General features: G+C 44.3%; 1 protein-coding gene across 1 annotated transcript; it reads left to right on the top strand.

Moving 5' to 3' along the window:
• Positions 1–9,350: 9,350 nt before the first annotated feature.
• amy2a (amylase alpha 2A) lies at positions 9,351–14,709 on the top strand. The gene is given in 12 exon segments (XM_048989794.1): positions 9,351–9,710; positions 10,257–10,430; positions 10,852–10,998; positions 11,437–11,634; positions 12,179–12,409; positions 12,491–12,624; positions 13,336–13,458; positions 13,561–13,660; positions 13,742–13,863; positions 13,935–14,060; positions 14,329–14,479; positions 14,481–14,709. Coding segments are annotated over 12 exon segments (1,551 nt in total). The 5' UTR covers positions 9,351–9,704; the 3' UTR covers positions 14,520–14,709.
• Positions 14,710–24,792: the final 10,083 nt, after the last annotated feature.

The following is a 24,792-nucleotide window of genomic DNA, read 5'->3' as shown; positions in this document are numbered from 1 at the left end:
CCCTGCAATTATGATTTCGAGATAAGGAGCGACGTACCCCCCTCTCCACCGAATTCGGAAATATTAGACTCCCGATGTCTTGTAAACTTGTCTTGTAAAAAAAGATTTAAAAGATATCACATTCAGTAGAGAATTCCTGTATAAATAACTTGTTGAGAATGTGTGATATCCATCCAAAATCTTAAAAATTTATGAAATGTTTGTATTACTGATTTATATATCATTTGAACATCTCTTTGTCTGAATGCATATACAGACGCTCCTCTACTTACGGATGAGATAAGTTCCGAATGGCCGTTCATAATTTGAAATGTTCGTAAGTCGTTATTCAACATGATTTTTAGGGTATACGGAAGTACAAAGAACAAGGATGCTGGGAGTACGCATGGTACGCCGCTGCGCGGTGGGAGTACTGGGCGGAATTGGTGCAAAGAAAAAAAAATCGATGTTGCGGACAGGAAACGGGATCCCAAAGAACACAATTTGGACTTGCAGTCCTCTTCGTTCGTATGTCTGAAAGTTCGTAAGTTGAAAGTTCGTAAGTAGAGAAGCGTCTGTACTGTATTTTTCTTTTGTTTTGACATGTTATACACTGACACAAAAAAAGGCACATCCGTGGTAACCCCCAACAGTGAAAAAATGTTCCCCAGGGTCCATTTCTGTACCTTAAAAGGTACATTTACCTACAGTTAGGTTACAACTGGAAGACCTTTGAACATTTCAGCCCCACTGACAAGTACTTGTACCCTCAACCCTGGATTATTCCCAGATTTGGGCCCAGTGATTCCGGGATAGGCCCTGCATCCCTGCCTGGGACAAGTGGTGGGCCTATACATGATGAATAAACGTTATAGCTGAAATTATCTATAGGTGCATCTTATTAAGATAGTAAGACCTCTTATTATCTTTTCTACAGTGGTGTAGTTGAGGGGAGAGGAGGGGGGCCACCCCTGGCCTTCATCATTTTAAGTATCACCGTGTTTATTCTTTTAGCAAGGGATACCATCATTTCAAGTGAAAAAAAAAAAACACGTAACGTAAATGTTTGCAAACGATCCTATTGACAAAAACACAGGCGTCCTGAGTCTGACACACTGTTTACGGCTGAAATCAGCCTTGACACAATCCTGAAAACACTGATAAACGCCTTGGCAGGAAGAGCGCTCCCTCGTCAGCTGAAGAACCACAGGAGTCGGCGCTAATTCCGACGTCTCGATTCCACTGCGTCTTTTTGGCTACCGCTACTGCCGCGATTGCGTGAGGAGACGTGGCCAGCTGGAGAGCCCCATCGGAATGCCACTGCGAATGCAAACAAATAGAGCGGTAATTCTATTAAAACAATTAAACAAACACAATTCTCGTGTCGTGCATAAGCGAAAGGACTTTCAGTGGCATAGACTAACATAATTTATAATATGAGGTCATTCTTCCATGGACTGGGTGAGTAAAAACACTTAGGTCTATTCCCTCTTACGTTCAAGTTGCCATGTGGTATACCGTTTGAATGTTTTTTTTCTGAAGGAGGAAAATGGATTTAGTTTTTTTTTGTTCAACACATCTGCATAACACATTTCTCTGGCACGGTGTGCAGCAGAGTCTTCTTACCTCTGGATGATGTTTTAGGTTCTGTTATGGGAATCGGTCGAAGAAGGTATGAAGTTCTGCAAACGAGCCAATCGCTAACACATTTTCCCGTTGCATTCTGGGAGTCGTCACTGTACACCATTATCTTTTGTGTGTTCCTCCTAGTAATGTACTGTCCCCCCCCCCGTTGTTCCCAACTCCTGCAAGCAGAATTCATTTTGGCCAATTACTAAAGGAATAAGAACACGAAAATGCCATCGCGCCGTGTTGGGAATGCCAATAAACGGCCGTCAGCAGTAAAGGTGCGTCTTTCCACAGAAGGCATAAAACCCGAACTCAATTACTTCTTCTCCCGTGGTTTCTGCAGCCGCAGCGGAAACCGATGTGAACAAGAAGCAGCCGCTTCGGATCTGGACGTGGAAACGGGTTGAGGGGTAGCAGCATGCTGCGTCAGGGAACGACGCAGTATAAGACGCTTCACTGGGGGGCAGGGAGGGGCACTGCTATCCTGCCAGCCGGGCTTTTCCAGACCTGTGTGGCAGATGGCGCTTACTGGAACGAATATTCGACATTTGACTGTATGCCTTACACCTTAGAAACTAGCATTGCATTGCACCCCAAATGTAACTGGACGCCTTTGTGTAAGTGTGTGTAGCCTACCTATTCCAAAGTCCTTCATAAATCAGATTCCAGATTCTTGACTGGTGGCAAAATTCTTGTCTTCTGGCAAAATACGAACTGAAAAGATTCAGCTCAAAATGAGGTGGACAATTTGAACACGTGCGGAACCCACATATTCCATTTCCTCCAGGGTCAAAAGAACTTCCTTCCATTAAAAATACTTTTCAGGGGAAAAAAACTCACCAAGGCTGCTTATATATTCACGAAGAGCCAAAAGGAATATTTTGACAATATATATATATATATATATATATATATATATATATATATATATATATATATATATAAATTATGACTCCTTGAACATTATTTTGTGTATTTCTCAAAAACACAGCTTAAGCAATATAAATACAGACAGCATATTTCATTATTTAAACAAAATGTTATGGCATATTTGCTTATTTATGAGTAAGGACTCAGAAGACCTTTTGTTTGACTGACTTATTACAGGGCAGCTTTAAATAGCCCGCGAGTTCAGATCCGTAGCCAGTTTGAACAATTCTGCGGGAATGCCTCTCATGCCTCTCATCTCTTTCCGCGGCACTTCCTGGACGAATGAAAGGACAACGCGTTCTTCACAGAGATCGCCGTATTTTGCGCCCAGGGCCAGTTTGCCTTTAACCCAAAGAAGGCCCCCATTCACCCAGGGCCACCGGGACGAGGCTTTGCGGCAGAGGCGCTGGGGTTGGCCTGTGTGGGCGCACACCCCCATCAGACCCTGCACACATGTGTTTGTGTGACATTCAGGACTGATAGTCCCCAGAAAAATCCCCAAGGGTAATAATAAACCGGAAAGCTTTTCTTTACAGTGTAAGGTATTGCAAAGCGTGAATTAATCACACTGCCGCTTAGTGTCTCTATGCAATTTTTCCTAAATGTTGCAAAGAAGCATGATTCCCGGACTGTAGGTTATAGTTGCCTGTTTTTCTGAAAACAGGTTTAACGTATCTGGTAATAGGGCTCAGTCTACCTTTATCTTAAGGCTTTTTCAAAATTCTCCCCCACCTGGGTACCATGATTTCAAACTTTATTTAACACTAACAGCTTCTGTGTGTGTGTGTGTGTGCGTGTGTGTGTGTGTGTATGTGTGTGTTTTCATGCATCGATGACAAAAAAAAAACCTGGTATGAATTATAAGACAGAGGAATTGTTGGCTTTGGACAGTACAATAAAAATACTTTATACCCCCCCCCTGTCCTACAGCTGAACTATTACGTAGAAGCAATCTTCTGGAATATTCAACAGGTTGTGAGTTTACATTGAAGTCACATATAAGAGTGCATTAAAAAAAAACATGCATGAATGGCCCCTTTAAACAAATGAGCAAAAGAAATTTAGAAAAAAAATAGCATCTCTGAGCCGTGTGATGGACGTGTTTTAAGTGAGATGTTTATGAGAAGTTTATTATTGAGTATGTAAAATATAAAGTCACATTTCTGATGTATGGTCAGAAAAAGCTTCTGGAACATGACTATATGGTTTAAAAGCACTGAATCCTGTCTTTAAACCTGAATGCTTTTGATGGGTTGGAGTCCCTTTCAAAATGCCTCTTTTCTGTCGCTGTCTGACGAAGTGACGAGGTGACAGGAGAAGTCATTCCTGCCGTTAATACTCCGGCGGCAGGGCAACGCTACGGGGATCCGGTGCACTCTGGTCGCCATCCACCTGTGAAAATTCAGAAAGGCACTCTGAAGAAACACCGACTGCCCAAAGAGGCCCCCCACCGCCGCCGAGGTGAGGCATGCCAAGTGTCATCAGCGAAGAAAAGAGCTCATATCGAGAGGAATCTCCTGGAGAATGGGGGGGGGGATACGAATGCACAAGGGCATGAGAGGGCCAGCCACCTTCCCAAGATAGCACCGCTTACATCGACAAGAGTAATCTGCTCCGTTCCCGTGATGACAACAGACTGCAGGATCTTAATGGAGGAGCTCCAAGGTGTGTTATTTTATCGCAGATGACACTGTACATGAAAAGTCTATTTGAGAGATAAGGTGCACAAGAATTCCTTGACATGATCAAATCCTTCACATTCAGCCTTGACATATCGGTATAGGTATGGCTCAGCGCCATTTGATTTATAAAGTGAATTCATTTGTATCATTTTAAAGTAATTTCTTCTGCCCATTGGTCAAAAATATCTGTAAAAACGTATATTGAGTGTTACCAACATTTTTAGGAACATATTCGAAAAAAACGGCTCCTTATTTTGATATGGTTGCTAATAGTGACCTCTAATGGTGAAGTTATTCAAAGCGAAACCTCCGCTCTTTTTGACCAAATGCTTTTTTCGAAGGTACTTGTTCTAATGTTTAAAATGGCTACTTTGAGGTCATGACTATACTTTCAGAGAATGACAGAGATCTTCGGCTCCACTCAGATGTTCCAGGCTGCTGTGTAGTGTGGGCCGTCTCCGGTCTTCCTTACAGCTGCGTATATACCGCCACACATATTTATTATAAATATTTTTATCTTAGTTACATAATTAAAATATTTAAATACGATTATAGATATTGTTCCGAGTTACTACTGTATGTTATGTTATTTTTCTAATTTAATTAAAATACTTTAATGTGACCAAACACACCAAAACATACTCCTTGTACTCGGACTGTGCATGGCGAATGAAGTTAATTCTGGTGCCTGTCTCTCATAGCGGTCACTAAATAGAAACAGGACAGATATTTTATTTCTACAATGCAACGCACATTTACGATCTCGCGTTAAGGCTAGAGTGGCGCCGCGAGCTGTCCGTTATTATCTATAAGCAAGGGCGTTACTTTGCCTGGAACATTGGGGGGGGGGGGGGGGGGGGGGGGGGGTTGAGGTCCCCACCCATTACGAGGGAAACAATTTACGCCCATGTCTACAAGCCAGAAAGAGTGATATTCAAACCAATGTAAGCACAAGACACTCAATCTGACGTACACTCGGCACAGATAAATTGTTTCAGCACAGCCCAGTCGAATACAATTAGCCTACATTCAGAATTCAGTTCAAATTATTTTTATATAGAGCCTTTCACAGCCGAGTCGTCCGAAAGCGCTTTACATGGATATGTTGTGAAACATAAAACATCATTAGAAATTCATCGTCAAGCCATAAAACATCATTATCATTCCGAAGACTGAAGGTAAAACAGCAAACAGTTATCTTAACAATAATAATAATAGTACACTATGGGAGCAAATGCTGTGGATGATACGATGTATTGCTTTAGTATTTCCTTCTAACGCTGCGGAGGTCAGGGTCAGCAAAAGGGCACTTTCCCCTGCGGTCTATTGGTGGTGCTAGAGTGTCACAAAACGGACTTCACGAAACGTGACACCTGTTCTTCCCCCCCCCCTCCCCCCGAATCTCTGTCTTTTGATATTTATAAAGCTAAGACCAGAAAACTGTCTATAAAATGTCTGCGCAGAAACCCAATACGCAAAATAAGACATAAATGAATGGGTTGGCACCAAAACAAACGGCAGACACGTCAAGACACACAATCTACAGTCTTGAATACACCTGAATTCTAAAACTCTACAGCAATGTGTCAGGCATTTCAGCATAGATTGGTTCTTCGTCACAGAACGTGTCTACTTAATTGTGACAGGGACATTCTGGGACATTTGCATTTAAAATTAAGCGTACTTTGCAGTAGCCAGAGAATTTTGTCGAACTGGCTCCTCGACCCCTTGTATATTAAACTAGAAAGGTAAACATTTCTGAACTCCTTTTGCTACATTGCGTTTCCTTTCCTTTTTAATCTTATTCTGACGGGTATGAAAATAGGCTTGTCATATGCAAGTATCACGACATATGGCTGTAGTCAGTGTGAATTAAATTCTAAATCTTTATTAATCTAGGCAATTAAATTTGATTTATGATTAGTCAAAAGTTATGCTTAATAATGCATGATAAAATAACGATGTTTGGTTTTAAATCGTTTCAAACAAAAGTTTAAATACGTAACAATCGTTCTTATTCTTCATATGTTGGGAGTTTCCAGGTTTTCCTTGTAATATTCGTCTTCCTTGTGTTACACTGTGAAATTGACATCATTCCATTGCATCGAGTTTATCTTTCCTTTCCATGTATTTCTTATGAATAATCCAAAGAACTGGAAAAATATAGATTTATAAATCAAACAGAGAGGAAGCGGCGACAGGGGCACAGAGGCAGATAAGGGAAACGATCAATTGACAACCGCTGTGTTTCTGTATAAAGAACTTATCGGGGGAGGACTCTATCTGCTTTCTGCAGACAGAAAGTGTTAGATCTGTAAAAAAAAAAGTTTGCGGAGAATTTTCCGCGAATCGCAATTCTCTGAATGTGGGATTGCGTTCTAAAGTCAGCAACTGAAGTGTAACTCTACGCTCGGCTATATTGTGAATTGTTGAATTTAACTTGTAAAAAAAAATGTAGCTTCGAACATAGCACTTCTCTGTAAGTTTGAACAACGTGCTGTAATTGCGTCCCTTTGCGAAGTGTACCATATTCACAGTGCAGCTCAATAAAAGATCACTTCAAAGCCAGCAGACTGGATGCAAGCTAAATATGGTGGTGCAATTCAGATTCAATTAGGCTACTTGGGCAAGGGCACGATGACAGGACCTTCATCACCTTCTGTAAAGAAACAAAAAAAACATCATGAAGCATTAGTTACCGGTTAATAACAGCCACCTTTTTAAACAGTATATTGAGTGCTGCATCGTCTCGTGGTCGGTGTTGCGCGGGGCTTGTTTCGTGTAGTATTTTTGTTAATGCTGGTGAGATGGAGTTACAGAGAATCGCTGTGTTCAGAGAACAATTGGGGTGGGGGCGATGACGAAAGGGGTATTAAATTACACGTGTGGAAGGCAGAGACACGGTAAATGGGGTGGAAATCGTGAATGATTCAAGGGGCCTGGACAGGTTGCCAGGACCTGGGTGGGCTGGGGCGCTTCTGTCAGGGGGTTCTGACTTTCCAGCCTGACCCCTGATGATAGGTGAAGGACACTGGCCTACAGACGTGCTCCCCCTTCAGTACAGAATCGTACATCAAAAAGAATATAACAACGCGGCAGAGCAATTTCTTACAAGCTTCAAAAAATCAAAACAATTACATTTTCAACATATATATTAAGATTTGTTTTAATTCTGCAGAGGAACTGACTACTTTTGCCAAAGTGACGTTAAAACCCAATAATCCTTGGCTACCTCAGCTTGGTAAACGAAGGTGAGTCCTTGAAGGTGAAAATTAAAATGTCTTGAACCACATAGTTCTTTTGTAAAAGAATGTGCATTTTTATCTCAGCTACAGTTATTTTTGCCTATTCGGTCAATTATTTTTCATAATCAATCACTTCGCCCGTTTTTTCAGGTGTTAATGAGGCGATAACTAAATAGCGTGCCTCGAAACCGGCAGTACTCTTATGGACTCCCAAAGAGCCCAAAACGCACCCACCGTGCAGGGTGAATGCGCGAACACACAGGGCTCGTCTCTCAATTCCACTATCTTGTATATTTCAAAGAGAAAAATAAGCTTCGAATTTAATATGTTCATACTTTCCAATACCAGTCGTATTGGAGGGAGATAGTATCTCATTCATTTAATTGTAATTAAAATGATTATTTGCAAATAATACACCGTAACTGTGCGTACTTTCCTGGTGTAACCTATGTTGGCGTAGTTATGCCCTGCGCAAATACTGTATTCTTTTTAAAAAATGTGATAAACCACGAGGAGAGGTGTGAACCGCGTTATTAGCCCGAGATTATATCTGGCGATTTAAAATAATCGCTTATCCCAGTCAGCCTTCTCTAGCCCCGGCAGCAGAATGGCCGTGTCCCTCTCTAAGGAAACGGCCCGTTGTGCCGAGACAACAAACATGGAAACAGACAAACAAAGAGCTTCTCGGAGCCTGATGGATTGGAAGATGCAGCATGAATGAGCTTTTCAGCTGCTGCTCTGTAGATATTTTTTGCTCTGCTGCTAATTGACTGAAAAAATGGAAAAAGCGAGAACGGAATTTTCATTTCCTGGATTAAAATGTCGTTTGTTATATACATGACGCATACAAGCTTGTCTCGAACCTAACCATCGGCTGAAGGCCGTCTGCAATAATTTGGGCGCTCTGCCATCTCAAATAAACAGCAGTGTAATGATTAATTTGGAGATAATGCCATTACTCTTAGACAAAACAGTTAGCCTAATAGAAAAGTCTATGCATTTCAGTCCTTCGTGATATTGCAGCGACTTCGAATTCAACTACTTAAAATACAGTACAGGAAGGTAGTTTGCGAGGCTTATTTTACTTACTGTTTCGCATTTTGAGTTTGTATCAGACTCCAATACTAAAATCAGAACATTAATTACTATTCTAGCCGATGTCACGTTTAGTAAAATTGGGGGCCAAATTCCAAGGGCCACACGCCATTACTTGTTTTCCCACAGTCAATAACCACAGCCCATACAGACTGTGAATGCTTAATTAGCGCCATTAGGGAATTCATTAGTTTGAGCAGGAGTCGAAATATTCATTTGCGATTAGAACTTGGACGGTTACTGTCTCCACCGGCACGCAGTCTGCGCACCTCAGGGTTAAGTCAACATACACGCCTTTCAGTTTCAAGGACTACTTCTGGAGGGATTAAAAAGATATTGGCAGCAATACAGAAGTACCATTTTCAATGTTCATTAGTGTTCTTTATTAACAAATGTATTTAAAGTGACTGTTGCATAGTAAATATTTATGCTTTTAAAAGAAGGCCTTCAATATATGTTTATATGCTGCTAAGACTTAAAAACATTGCAGGTAACGCACTGTGACATTCAGCAACTGGACAAACGTTACACGAAGACATAACGCCCAGCAACAACTGACATTAACGATTTTGTTAATTTTACAGAAATGTAGAAGTCCAGTATACTTACAAGATCAAAAAACTTAGGCTGGTTACAAGGCAGCGTTATTTTATATGTCAAGGGATGAATTTGCACTCCGAAATAGGCCGACATTAAAAACTAACTACGGAGGGCTATATATTTCAAAAAGCGACTCAAAATAAACTGAAGTTAAATGTCAAACTAACAGCGATAAACAGGGCAGCGCCCGTCTCACAGCGGAATATTGCCTGCTTACAGCGTGGAAGAGCAGGGCAGCAGGCGACAAACAGCACGCAGTGCGGGCGAAAAACCGGGCAATGTGCCCGTCCCGCAGCTACACCCGGTAAAGCGGGGAGAAGCGGGGCTGCTCCTCCCGGAGCAGTGACGGGGCTTTTTTTTTTTTAACTCTGGTTCGCTGGCAGAGCCAGCTCGCCCGCCGGTCCCCCTGTCACAGCGAATCAGCGGAGCTGCCGCCCCGTTTGACAGGCAGTCGCAAAGGCGAGCTTGTAGGCAGTTCAGAAGACCTAAAAACTGCGGAAAACCCTGCAGACTCCGGTTGTGGGACGCGAGCCGTCCTTCTGAAATGCAGGTACATACTAAGTCTGTTATTCTCATAAATATTTCTCCGTATGTCAGTACGTCGCCTTACACAGAAATACCCCGTAAGGAAGTCGGCGGTGTATAAATATGAATACCAAACAGTACAATGCTTGCATGTAAAAATAATATAAGCTGCAATAGGTCTATAAATTAGGCCTATGCAGATCTAAAAAACAGATAAACATGGGCCTAGGTGTTATGAATAATATACATATGAGAAAAGGTTGTAGAATGTTGAGCCATTTTCTTTTTTTTTTTAGTTTTTCATATTACACAAAGGTGTATAAAAAGGGGCAACAAAAATACTGCATATTAAAGACATGGGATTTATAAACAGTCGATGAGAATTAACGGTGTATTTCCACCTGTTTGTTGCACTTGTTAGCGTAGCACCGATAAAAAGTTTTTATCAGCAGGGTACGGTCCATATGGACGGTTTCTTTTGGGTCCCCTGTGTGGGCCTGCCAGCCGGTTTGCGCATAAAAGGAGACGGCGCTCGCAGCCACGTCTCACCTGGTCTCCATCCATTCGACAGGTGAGGATGAAGCTCCTGGTTCTGGCAGCGATCTTCGGGCTGAGCGCGGCTCAGTACGACCCGCATTTCAAGGACGGCCGCACGGCCATCGTGCACCTGTTCGAGTGGCGCTGGGAGGACATAGCGCTGGAGTGTGAGCGCTATCTGGCCCCCAATGGCTTCGGGGGGGTGCAGGTGGGTCTCTTTCTACGGGCGCCAGAAGTTTTGACAACTAACTGATTAAACTCTCCAGCTGTTTAATGAGGCGCCAGGTTTTACTTTACTCACTTAATACTTAATTACTTCGTTTTATGTAATATAATCTAATTAATACATAAATTATTCAAATTTTCCACTATTGCGCTCTTTGCCTTGTACACTCGTTGAAATTAACCTACCATATTCCACAAATTTATTATACTTATTAATTTCTCATATTCAGTTTTCATTTTATTTCATTGCCGTTTTACGCTGGCAAGATTTTAGTGTTGGAAAATCAACAACAAAGAACACTTTAGTAAAATGTTAATGTACCTGTATGGACACCATGTTATTTAAAATGTTACTTTATTTGAGACAAATGAATGCGTCTATGGTGACTGCTGTGCTTTGCCAGATCTCCCCTCCCAGTGAAAACATAGTCCTTGACCATCCCTGGCGAGCCTGGTATCAGCGATATCAGCCAATCAGCTATAACTTGTGCTCCCGTTCTGGGACAGAGGCGGAGCTGAGGGACATGCTGCAACGGTGCAACAACGTTGGGGTAAAGAGTCCCTGAAATGCTTGTAATATGAGTCCCTAGATCATTTTCAAACTCTCTCATAAACACCAGCATACGCAGTGTGCCTATTTTACTTGAATATGTGTGGCCTGCTTTTTTAGTCTTTAACCTTGCTCTGTCAGCAAACCTCTTTGCCCTTTGGAAAAAAATAGTTTCCATAATTCGATTCATCTGAGGGTTATAAAGCTGACATCTTTAATATTGAGAATAAGATTCAAAGCAGAAACATGCACATTGCAAATTGAGTGGCATTTAATGTACCGATGTCTTTTTATTTAGTGCGTGTTAATATTTAACGTGCATGAACAAGCATTTTTTAGCTAAATGCTATTAGCGTGAGGTTTGCATGGCTCTTGCGCGAGTGGACGGTGAGCCAACCGTTGCTTTTCCGGCACGCCGATCGCACGCTGGCCCTCGCAGGTGAACATCTATGCCGACGTGGTCATCAATCACATGTGCGGTGCCGGGGGCGGAGAGGGCAGGCACTCGGCCTGCGGCTCGTACTTCAACGCCCACAAGGAGGATTTCCCAGAGGTGCCGTACTCGTCGTGGGACTTTAATGACGGCAAATGCAGAACGAGCAACGGAGATATCCAGAACTACAATGATATCTATCAGGCAAGGCTTGGCCGTTGTCGATTGTCCTGCACGAATTAGAGTGAGCATATCTCCTATTTGTCTCAGGCTTTTTTGGAACCTAAAAATGCCTGAAAATTTTATTTTGCTTTGTTTTATGTTGACATTTTACTTTCTAAAGTCAAAATGCTTCCTGTGTGCATAGTTGCATTGCTTTGCATCCCCTTCTTTTTGCAAAGCAAAATATGGCCACCCTATCGCATGTAGGCTTTACGTTACTTGTGTTTGACAAAAAAACAAAGATCCGTGCAACTATCATCACCATGATTGTCATCGTCGACCATCAGTCAATCAGGATAAGCAGTCGTGAGGAGTGAGTGGGAAGGGGGGGGCTTCATCCTCATCGTCATGACTTTGAGCATCTGCCATGCTCAGTTTTACTGGGTAAACTCACGCGGTCTGATATGCCACGTTAACCAGGGAGCAAAGACGTGGGCTTCCGGGGTTCCCCGACGACTGGGTTGAGAAAGATTGACTTGAACGACTTCTACTGTACATTCATACTTGCTCATTCGACTCCCAAAAGGTGCGAGACTGTCGCCTGGTTGGGCTCTTGGACCTAGCCATGGAGAAGGACTACGTCAGGGAGAAAGTAGCCGAGTACATGAACCACTTGATCGACATCGGCATAGCGGGCTTCCGAGTGGATGCCTGCAAGCACATGTGGCCCGGCGACTTGCAGGCCGTCTTCGGTCGGCTTCGCAACCTCAATGGCCAGTGGTTTCCCAGCAACGCCAGACCCCTCATATACCAAGAGGTAGCCATGACCATTCAGAGTGAGCGTTCCAAATAGTGTTCAATCCTCTGCCGCGCTCCCTGATTTGCTTTTGCTCTCCAGGTCATCGACCTCGGCGGGGAACCAATCAAATCGAGCGAATACTTTGGCTTGGGGCGTGTCACCGAGTTCAAATACAGTGCCAAGCTCGGGACGGTCATCCGCAAATGGAATGGAGAGAAAATGGCGTACCTGAAGTAAGATATGCATCAACGAGTATTAGCAAAAACATCCATTCATCCATTTCCTGCGCCTGCTTGGCAGTGGTGGTCTAATCCTTAGGGAAGTGTGCTTGCAATCGGAAGGTTGTTGGTTCAAATCCCCAAACAGCAAAGTACCCCCCTAGCACTGCTTCCCGGGTGCTGAATTACCTGCCTACAGTTATGTCATGATGTCACATTTTGGATAAAGGCAGAGAACGCATTTCGTTGTTGTGCCCTGTAAGCTGCAGTGTGTCAGCAATGACAATTAATCACTTTCATTTCACATTATTCAGGGTCGTGGGGGGTCCGGAGCCTATCCCGGAAACTATGGGGGGTGGGGCAGGGAATAACCCAGAGTGGGGGTGCCAACCTATCACAATAGCAAAAGTATGCGCGTATTTATTATGACAAAGAACATCTTCAAATTGCCTTTCCTTCAAATACTAAATAAGCAGAATATGAAACTTAATTTTGTTAGAAAATTACTTCATTGCATATACAGGCATACAAGAATGAAATTAAATGTAGCACAAACACCTGAGGACAAATATATTTGCTGTTAATGAGTCCAGCTTTGCAGCATTAGCAACCTATCAGATTTTAGTTGTGAATAACTGCAGACACTTTGGTGATTATGGCTGTCTTTGTGTTCAATGGTGAGAAGGTGAGATGAGAGGGGGGGGGTCTTTCTGCTGGTTATTTCAGGAACTGGGGAGAAGGCTGGGGATTCATGCCCAACGATAGATCTCTGGTGTTTGTGGACAACCACGACAATCAGAGAGGCCACGGGGCTGGTGGCTCGTCCGTTTTGACGTTCTGGGACCCCAGGTATGCTGTGCAGCCCTGGTCATTCCATCAGGGAGGAAAGAAAAGAGCGATAAAGAGGAATTGTGGAAGTATGCAGTGAAATGTGCGCCCTGTCCTCCACAGAATGTACAAGATGGCCGTGGGGTTTATGCTGGCCCACCCCTATGGACTGACAAGGGTCATGTCTAGTTTCCGCTGGGACCGCTACTTCGAGAACGGCAAGGTGATCCATCTCGCATCACAACCCATATGCGCCTGTTTTCCAGAAGGTTCCTTCACCGAATCTGGGCTTGTTGTCTTTCAGGATAAGAATGACGGGATGGGCCCTCCCAGTTACCCCGACGGCACCACCAAGCCCGTTCCCATTAACCCCGACACAACCTGCGGAGACAACTGGGTGTGTGAGCATCGCTGGCGGCAAATCAGGTGAGCGTCTCCCGACGTGTCCCGAAAACCCGCATCGGACGCTCTCCTAACATTCTGTGCTTCGCTGTCAGGAACATGGTCATCTTCCGTAACGTTGTCAGCGGACAGCCGCTTTCTAACTGGTGGGATAATGGCAACAACCAGGTTGCTTTCGGTCGCGGTAACCGCGGCTTCATCGTCTTCAACAACGACGACTGGTGAGTCTACGCGCCTATGTGATTAAGGGAATGTCCGGTCCTGTCGGTGGTCTTCTAGTGGTAAGCGTTTTCAATGGGGAGCAAAAAATAGACCTCCCCAAGAGAAAAAATGTGTTCGAGGGAGTCACACATTAGTTGTGGGGGGTCTATAGCTGTGGTCTGTTTTCCATCGGAGGTCAATTATTTAAGAAAAGGTGAAAACTCTTGTTCTGATTGGCTAACTGGATGTTGATCGCGATCCCCTAATGAGTGACCTGACGGCTGATAGGATTCTGGACGTGACTCTGAACACGGGTTTGGCTGGAGGCACCTACTGTGACGTCATCTCTGGCCAGAAGGAGGCAGGCAGATGCACCGGCAAGCAAGTCTATGTGGGCAGCGATGGAAAGGCCAACTTCAGGATCAGCAACATGGAAGAAGTACCCTTTCATTGCCATCCACGCCGACTCTAAACTATGAATGTGACCCTCAAACTAAATTAAAAGAAAAACAAATTTACTCCCACAAAAAATGGTCAATTTGCAGCCTGATAGCTTGTATGCTAAACTTACTCACCCTGTGCTACCAATTATACCAAGGAGAGAATATATCATACAGGAATTCTTTTTCAATGGCTGGTTTCAATTTGATATAAAACAAATTGTGCTGATAGAGTGGCACAGTTACGTTATACCTCAGGGGTTTTATGTTTGATTGTGCTGGTTTCTTCCAATGGAAAAACATCCGGTTCGGTAATTTGGCACGCCTAAGTCTACCCACAGTGTGTGTGCACTGCAATAGCCTGCCACTGCTTCCAGAGTGTACCAGTGCATTCTGGGATAGGAATATGTATGGGATAGGAGCTTGTGTGAGTGACTGGTGTGTGAGTGTGCCCTGTGATGGGTTCGCTCCCCGACCTGGGTTGTTTCCCACCTCGTGCCCACAGCCTCCAGGATAGGCTCCAAACCCTCCTCGACCCTGAATAGGACAAGCAGGTACCAAAAATGGATGTATGGAATATTATTAGGTAGCGGTTAAGAAAGATGGAGAGATATAAACTGCAGCCCAGTACTTGCATCTGGGGCGGTGTGCGGCTTATGGGGTTAGGACACCATGTCTTATCAGAAGGTCATTGGTTCATATCCTGTGCTTGGCATGGTGACTACACTGTTGGCATGGTAACTACACCGTTGGCATGGTAACTACACGGTTGGGCAAGGTGACTACACTGTTGGCAAGGGTGTGGGAACTGGGGGCGACGTTTATACTTCTCAAAAATTATCTTGGCTTCATTCAGCGCCCCCCCAAATAAATAGATCTTTGCCTTTAATTTATTAAGTTGGGGTCCCCCCCCCCTGTATCAAACTTCTATACCCTTGACCACTGGACCCTTGGATACGACCCAAAATCCCCTAGTGCCCCAGGGACTGGATGACGCTACGTTCTGAAGTGTCTAATGGCTAAACGTGATGTACGTGTTGTTCACGTCCACAACATTCAGACTGAGGAAACATGGGTGAAGGGTTTTCTCTCGGAAATCAAAGGAGGATCCAGCTCACCTGGATGCAACTGAAATCTCAGATTTAAGCAGCCCTGCCTCCCCGGACTCAGACGAAAAGCAGCCGCCTGAACCTTTTTTAATAAGAGGATGGCTGACAGAAATACATGGGGGAGCATGAATTTGGAAGGTGTAATTTAAACAATCTCCTGTCATTCGTTCCCCCTTCCATCTTCCCGTGACGCGCCATCGCCTACACGCGTGGTCATTTTAAGGCGTCATGGCCCCGCGTTTAATATTTAATGTGACCACATCCGCGCTGTTTTACGAGGGAGCCGGAGTGAATGACATTCCTGATTAAAGTACCGACTCGGAGCGAGATCATTTATTCTAATACTGGCTCTGCCATCACCATGCCAGAAGTAAAACTTATTTAATTTATTTTTACCTCTCCCCCCCCCCCACACACTACCTCCGCTGCTGATACTGCAGAAATATGCGACCGTGGAAGTTTCCTGGATGTGTGAAGTCGCCCTGTAAGTCAGCTGAGTTTTGGGACACGGGCTGCATCTCCACACTCAGCTGTGTCAAGCAGACGTCCACCGGTTTTCCTGGGTCCGCCTCGCCACGACCCCCCGCTGCCCCCTTCGTGAGCATGCAGGCTCTGCTTCTTGTCAGCTCCCCCCTCCCTCGATTCTTCTCCCCTCGTGAGACGACACGTGATCAGGGTCACGGACATGAAAGGCAGCCCCGAACCAAAGCTGCTCCCTGCATCCTGAGCTACCGGCTGCGGAGAGGAATCTTTCAGGCGGTCGGGTCGGGCGCAGACCAGCAGGCTCTTCAAATATGTATAAAAACATATCCAGCATGGAGTTTACATGTTCCCCCCATATCCGAGTGGATTTCCCAGGGGACTTAAGCTGCTCTTTGAACACATGCAGGTCAGGGAGATATCGGGATCTAACAGTGCATGCATACAAGTACTGTAGCTGCGTGCATGATAGACTGGCATCTGCCACTCTTTGAATAGCTAATAGTAACACACAAGTCCACATCTACATCAGCAGAATCCCGTATGGCCTGAAATGCCTTCTAGTTTCATCAAGAGCTCAGAACATAGATGAAAAAGTCTGAAAACAACACGCTCTGCCTTAGACGCTTGATACCCTCGATTCGTAGACAGTTCAATACAACGGAAATGATGAAGATTGGATCTAAGCTCTGACGGCCTGCCTTTCCGATAGACCCACCACGGGTGTTCAGCACAAATGTTTCACGAATAGGCCTTCGCCAATGTGACCATCTGAGCTGTCGAGATTTAAGAAGAAAAAAAAATTAATACGGTGGAGCTCATGATCCCAACGAAGTCTGACCATCGTCATAGTGATACCGACATTTGATGGGAGGGAATATAAAATATCTGTGTCATCAATAATCTTAATGGGCCAGACATCAACTCTAAATCGTACTGAATTGGTTAGAATAGCCCATCCAATTTAAATACCAAGAGCATAATGAAGCTAAGCAGGTTTTTATTGGATCTATCTCTACAGAGTCGGTATAATGGCACCCCCATCTAATTACAGAAGTTATAATACATTTTTTTTTCTCTTTTAATTAAGTAGAGAATATAATAAAATCGCCATCAACGGTAGGACAGTGTATTATTAAAACGATGTGGTTGACTTTTGTATAAGAGTTTTTAAAGTTCATTTTCTCCCCTGATCTTCAGACTCCAAAGACAGGCATGTAAACATTAAATTTCAATAAGCTTTTGCTGGCGACTGAATTCTGCGGAGGGGAAAATGACGAGTCCCCATCTTCGTACACGAGCCGGGAGATCCGGTCTGTAAGTAAGCCATCCGGTACAGAACGTCACCAGCCCTGAGCTAACAGGTAATCGTCTAAATCGATTAAATCCCGACTGCGTTCTCGCGTGATAACGGTAATATTTGTAAGACTCACCTGATCCCATCCTCTTTCTAGTTTAATTTCACTGTCATCCTTAAATAAAGAGCAATTAAGAAAAATTAACTATGAAGAGTGATGAAAGCAGTTTTTTATGAAAATGACCTTGAGTTTTCCTATCAAAGTTAGAAAGCTGTTAGGCCTCTGAAAATGAATCTAATTAAGAGGAAGCATGTGGGGCCGTGTCCGTCACGGGACCTGTGTGCCCCCCACCCCGCCAAGGAGACAAAATGCTCCATACCTTTAATACAAGTAAAACAATGGTTATAGGAGAACCAAAATTAATAAATGAACACTGACTGCAATGGATGAATTATTACATAAAGGCAATAAATGTGAACATAGATGTCATTTGTGAAGCTTGGGAGTGCAGCTTCACTTTTCATTAAGGGGGGGTGTGTGAGAGGATTCTGGCGTGTTCATAGGGCCAAAAAAAAAAAGACCAAAAAAAACTTCTATTCCAAAACCGTTCCCCGAAAAAAAACTAGAACTATTACTCAACAAATCAGTTAAATGGGAGAAAAAAAATTATATATTTTTTTATTTAATTGGCCTATCAAAAATTTAAGTATAGAGGAATAATATGAATTACTCAGCCCTTAGACCAGCCCATGTGAATGTTGCTGAGTATATGCTCATAGAAGGAGGAGCCATGAGTATATGCTCCTCCAAGAAGGAGGAGCCAATGTGTTTTTTTTTAATCTCAATTCTGATTGGCTAGTTTGGTCCTATAAAATTCTGCACTAATAACAAACCTTTAAACAATTCTTTTCCCATCAATATAAAAAGTATCAGTTGAAATTGTTGATGCCCAATCTAGCTTTCAAGTCCCAGGATTTGACTCCCATGATGGACCTGCTGCAGAAGCGGATCACATGACAGGTTTCTGATCCATACGTCGGGAAGGAGGGAACATCATGGTTTCCGGAATCTGGAATGTAAAAAAATGTCTGATGCTACGCCACAGTGGCCCACGAATGAAACACCCCTCTTGTCCTTTACCATAGTATTTAAAAAACGGAAACTCTCAATCCGTCATTAACGGGTAACCTTTGACATCCGCATGTCCAGTGACGGTCAGCCTGCTCTGTGTGGCAGGGGCACCCCAGACAGCATGTTGGGTTCACGGGGGTGCTGACAGGCAATTTAAAGGCAGCTCACATGAAGCGTGTAAGGGGAGTAAAGGGGGGGGGGGGGGTCGAGCTGGCACACCTGCCAATGGCCCTGCACAGACTTGGGGGAAGGGAAATCATGCAACCGGAGATAATCCTGGATTTAAATTTGTGACCTTGGATGTGTGAGGCAAAAGCTCACCAAGGAAGAGGGCAGCCACTTGTCACACTTTCCCACATGACATCGGGTCCTTCTTATGATCTCGTTAGTCTGAAGACGGACTCAAATCATACAACTGTGGATTTAGCCTTTGCGGTAGATAATCAGTTTTATTATATTACCATTTCATAATTCAGAAAAAAATATGCATCTTATACAAATTGTTTATTGTGAGTGACATGCGATAAACTTGAAAGATTTAAAAACATTTTACCTAGTTTTGTGTTATTAAATGATATTAAAAATGTTACAGTAATGGGATTTTTGGTTACATATTTGGAAAAACTGGTTAAAATGTCACTAAATAAGAGCAACAATTTATGCAATTTTAATATACATTAAAACTCAACATAATGTCAATTGTTCTACACAGGAAATCAAACACTATTTCATTGTAACTTTTTATTTTCTGGAAGATTCATAAGTTTGAGAATGACTATTAAATCATTCCTTCCGAGTGTTGCTGAACTATTACCCTTTTTCTTACACTGATGCATAATATTTCACTTTATTTTTCATTTCAGAGGAAAACGAAACAGACGAAGTACTGGAAAGCTAGCTGGTCAGGTCTGCTGACTGAAAATGGCAAAGGGGATTAAATCACACGACTTCATCCATCACCACTACAGATGCGCAGATTCACACCTCTTTCCCAAGGAGAGTTCAAAACTAAATCAGTCTCGGGAAGATGTTAAAATACGTAATATACCTGCACGTCATCACGCTGGCAGGATCCGCTACGCATCAGTCTACTTATCCACTGTGCTGTCATGGTGTGGTCCAAGTCACCCCCCCACACACCACAGGAGATAGAAAATAATTAGGCCAACATCCAATGTCTAGAATCCGACATTTCGCGTTTAGAAACTATATTTTCATCTTCATTGGTGCTTGAACAGAAGGATCATCATATATTATGATTTAAAACAGTTATAAATTAAGTAATCATTGGGAAAACAGTACTAATATTTCCAAACTAATAATCTTTGAATGTATACAAGAGGTGAGTTAAAATGGGCTTGTGAAGCACATCAAGATCAATTCAAATCACATTAAAGAAAGTTTTACACTAAATGTCTGAGGCACACAAAGTCGAATTTTGTTTTGCTTGCGCTGTGAATAAATAAACGGCTCCATTTGAAACGCCTGTTTAAACAGGAGTCCGGATCGATATCTGCTTCGCGTCGTCGTTTTCTTTGGCTGGCGGACTGCGACCCGCCATCGGACCCAGTCAATTTTTAATAAGGACGCCGACGCGCTCTATCGACCCGTCACGAGTCCTTGCGTCTTGCCGGCCGCTCACGCTGCTGCTCCGCCGCCGCCCTTCGGAAGCGCCGCACGCCGCTCCATCTGCGCCCGCCTGCGTCACAGCCGCTCCCGCACGCAGAGACAGCGTCCACCGACGGATTGATGATCACGACGGAACAAGCGCACGATACTCGCAATAGGCATCGCCGCATTGAGGCGCGTAAATGGGGAGCGAATATATGTAAGATGATATTAAACTGCAAAAACGGTATTCAAAACGACACCAAATCACGCACGCCCATGGTTTGTACACATTTTCTACTGTTATTAAAATAATTTATGGCCAACGATTTATGGGAAATACCTTGTATGGGATACTATTGCGGAGCACACACACAGAGACGAGAGGGCGTGGCACACGGGCGGATCAGGACAACCGGGCCATGACAGTGGTTTTCCATCCATCCACTCCGCAGCATAATCGCTTAATCCCAAGTGGCACACGCACAGACCTGTACTCATATCTTTCACACCCTTAACCCCTACCCAGCCCTAACCATAACCACAAATAACCAAACGAAATAGAGTTTCTTCATTTTTAGTTTTTTTGATTGCAGACACAGATTTCCCCTTGTTGGTACTGGAAATATGTCCCTACAAGATGAAAAAAGAACAACTTTTCATCACACTGGTGTCATTTGGTCCCCACAATGTAATATATACGTAACCACACACGCACGCTCGAATCCTACGCGACAGACTCAATTTCCTGGCAATTCTAGCCCGATCGTGAATGTTACCAGAGAGACAGAAATAAAGAGAAAAAAGCAAGCGGTGGGGGCCCTGAACTGCGCGTGCACTTGGGGGGAGATGTTTGTATTCAGGCTGGCAGGTCTGCAGACCTGGCTGGGGGCTCAGGTCCTTTATCAGCGGAACTCCTGACACGTCGGACGAGGACCAGGGCTTCTTATCCGTCCCGGGCTTTTCAGCCAGGGGGAGGGAGGCAAGGGCGATCAGGCTATTATTCTGCTGTAGCTGCCCCCCCCCCCCTCCGCCCCCCAGTCTGGCTGTCGCGGTACGAAGTGCCGTAATGACCTGTCAGAAGGGTCCACTTGGCGTTAGCGTACAGGATGTGGCTGATCTGTGGGGGCTGTCTGGCTTAATGAATTAGAACGTGATCTGTGCCCCCCCATCAAGATGGACAGGAATGCACTAACTCCATGTTTCTCATGTTAGTCATGTGAAATATGGATTCCTGCCGTTAGCACGACTGATTTGGGCCTCTCTGTTAGCAATGCCTGTGTGCTAATCTCAGGCGGAGATAATGGCAGGTGATGGATGGATGGATGGATGAATCTGTAAACCTGAGGCTGTCCAGTCGGCTCCCTCAAGGGCCCTCCGTGCTGCCCCCTAGAGGAAGATGCCCAGGCTGAATTGTCAGGAGATCCATCACAGTGATTTTAAACCAATCATCCGTGGTCTCAATAATTTAATAGAATCGTTGCCCCCCACCCCTCAGCCGACTCTGCTATCCACCTGACTTTGTCAAGCCCCCCCCCCCCCCATAATGGTATCCTGGAAACACCACTGAAATATCCATGTGTACAAACCAGTTAGCCGCATCCTGCTGGAAATCAGCGGCGAATGCTTGTCGGGACGTAGGAGCGTAGTACAGGTGCACCTCTGATCGATGGCCTCCAGCATCCTGCTTATCCAAACTCATCCGTCAGTGTGAGCGATGCGGCCGGCAAGCGTGATGGAAGGGCATTGTCTGCGGGACTGACGCCCCCCCCCGGCCCCATGTTAGTTGGCCCCCATGGGCTGCCCCCTCACCACTGCCCAATGACCCCCCTTTAATCCCCACTTCCTATTCCATTTACCATTCGCTGCCATTTCTGACTGCATCTAACCTTCCCTCTGAATAAATTGCCTCTGTGCATCTTCAGCGAATGTGTTTTTCCACAATAAGTGCACGTGAATCTAGATTAATGGCAGGCTATTTAAAATTGTACAGTAAAAACTGGGCGGCCCAGCAGGTGGCGCTGTAGCCTTACACCTCCAGCGTTGGGGAGTTAGAATCCCCTCCCGGTCTGTGTGCGTGGAGTTTGCATGGCCTCCCTCTGTTTGTGTGGGATCTGAGACATGATGAAGGGTATTGACACGGTGTTTGGAGCATCTGAGCATCTTCATCCCTTCCATCCACGAGGTGGGTGTCAACATGTATCAGACATGCGGGATTCCTGACAGACCAGATTTACAGAAGCGTCCGTCCCACGCCACCCCCCTTGGGTGGGGCCCCAAGAGTTTCCAAGGTCAAACACATGGCATCCGCACCGGAGGAGCCCCCCCAGTGCCCCCCCCCCCCTCCCGCTTGGTGAGGGAGTGCCATATGAGGTGAGACAGCAAAGGTGAAATTCAGCATGACATTCCACTTTGTCGTCATGGCAACACGGCCTTGATGAAAACCAGAGAAACAATAAAACATCCTTTTTTCCCTCCAAAAGAAAGAGCAACGTGGCCGAGCAAGATATAAAAAAAAATGTAAAAAAAATGGTGCCGCTCGGGATAGAGATGCTGTGGGCAGAGTTGGCTGACGTTTGTGCTGCCGTCTGATGGCTTCCCGCGGGTTTTTCGGGGAACGGAGACCTAGCGGGTCAGGCTGCACCTGCTAAATGATTTACTCGCCCTCCGTCCCCCTGGTCCCGAATACCTGTGCGGGCTGTAATCCCCAATTAGATGCACGCATGTCAGCAGAGCGAGTTCAGGTTGTAGCCCTGTCGCTTTCGCTTATGCTTCCTGACACTTGCGTCCCGGTTCTGCTGTATATTTCATAACACTCTGCGTCACAAACAGGATGCCACTGCACCTGAACTATGCACAAACTAAGAAACGTCGGTTTCATTCAAAATGTGCATTTACAGTCATCGTAGTCATTCATTCATTCATTCATTCATTCATTCATTCATTCAAATAGTTACTTGTGAATTTGTGTCAGGATTAAATAAATGTTCTTCGGCCACCGCTAGCGATCTATTCTGCATTCTGTTTTATTAAACCGTTTGTAGACAATTCCACATAAATATCAGACATGGGATTCAATAAACTTTGTTGACTTTGCTGACTTCTTCTGGACAAAATCGCACTGGAATCAACACACGTTTCCACATTATAAAACTTGCTAAATGCATAAAGAATGTATGCATTTCAACACAATCTATCTTATTTTTTGTTATATTTTAATAAATAAGACAGTATATGTATTGTGAAGTACAATGAAAGTGTGAATCAGTATTTTCACAGCCTTGAAGCAAAAGTATGTAAACACACACAGAAAAGTATATTATGTTCAGTTCAATCGACGTTTTCTCTGAAGATCGGATTCTTTCTTCGAAAACTGTCACTGCATCGTTTTGCACACCTGAAATGTCACTGAAAGACAATTCAGGGCCTGGTTTGCTATCTGTCTGAATTCCCTCCACTGGAGGGCAGTGTTGAAACAAATATTCCAGTCACAATAGTCAAAGGTGTAAAGTAGAGCAGAATTTGCATGGTTTTCCCGCAAAGCTTGAGGTTTGTATTTCAAAATCACGTGCTTAGAGCTACAGAGTGCTATTGAAAAAGGGGGCTTCTCTGTGACAGCAAAGGTTTCTGTAACAGAGAAGCAACAGGGGACTTAAAGCACAGGCAGAGGCACCCTGTGCTGCAGAAGAACGTTTTGTGTTTCTTGGTATCTCCTGACACTCCTACCTACATAGAGGAAGACCGAACTCCTCCTTGCCATTAAGTGCTGCTGTAGATATCACTAGCTCCCCATCAGTGATAACTGAGCCTTAAACTGATCTGTTACTATAGCTGATAATCTGTAAATATTAAAGATACTGTACCCCTCAAGTCTCAGTTGTAGTGCCTTTTGCTCAGAACTTCTTTTACAACAGCGATTCGGTGGATTTCCGATTGGTCACTCTCCCAGGAGACAGGCGACTGATTAGACACGCTCCCAGAAGACAGACACTTGATTAGACACGCTCCCAGGAGACAGACATTTGATTGGTCACACTCCCAGAAGACAGGTAACCTGATTGGTCACACTCTCAGGAGACAGCTTTAAGTGGTCACGAGTATGGTCAATAGAGCATTGTCTTCTGTGTTCGTGTATATGGTCAGGGACGTTGTGCAGACTTATTGGTCATATTTCTGAATATATTGATGACTATCCAGCGTAATTGTTTAATATTTTTGCGTAACTATACAGGACTTTTTAGTAGTCTCAGATGTATCATGTACGCATTTTTTTTGCATGCAACAAATTAGCACTAATTAGTGCATCCATCTGCTCTATATACTTAGCAATAAAAAGATTTCATTAAGATCTTTTAATTAAATGCTTAAAGACAATGACAAGTTTTTCTTTGTTTTCTGCTCTACTGAGAAGTCCAGCCCTTTACTCATACCTTAGATACCAGTGAGTAAGAGATGTGAGGAGATTTTCTAATTTTTCATTTGACTACATGAAAGAGAGACTCACCGCACAGTGCGATCCGTGTGTCACTGCCGCCCTGTCCTGCCCCCCCGATGTTCCCGCACCCCTGCGCCCGCCTCTCGCCAATTGGGGCGGGGCACTTGCGAGTGTCATCGCTCCTGCCCGCTGGTTCCGCCTTAATCGTTTAATGCGCTCGGTTTAGTCAGCGCTCACAGGCTCGACAGGGG

Source organism: Brienomyrus brachyistius, chromosome 21 (assembly GCF_023856365.1).
Source record: "Brienomyrus brachyistius isolate T26 chromosome 21, BBRACH_0.4, whole genome shotgun sequence".
NCBI lineage: Eukaryota > Metazoa > Chordata > Actinopteri > Osteoglossiformes > Mormyridae > Brienomyrus > Brienomyrus brachyistius.
This window is presented reverse-complemented; position numbering and strand designations above follow the sequence as displayed.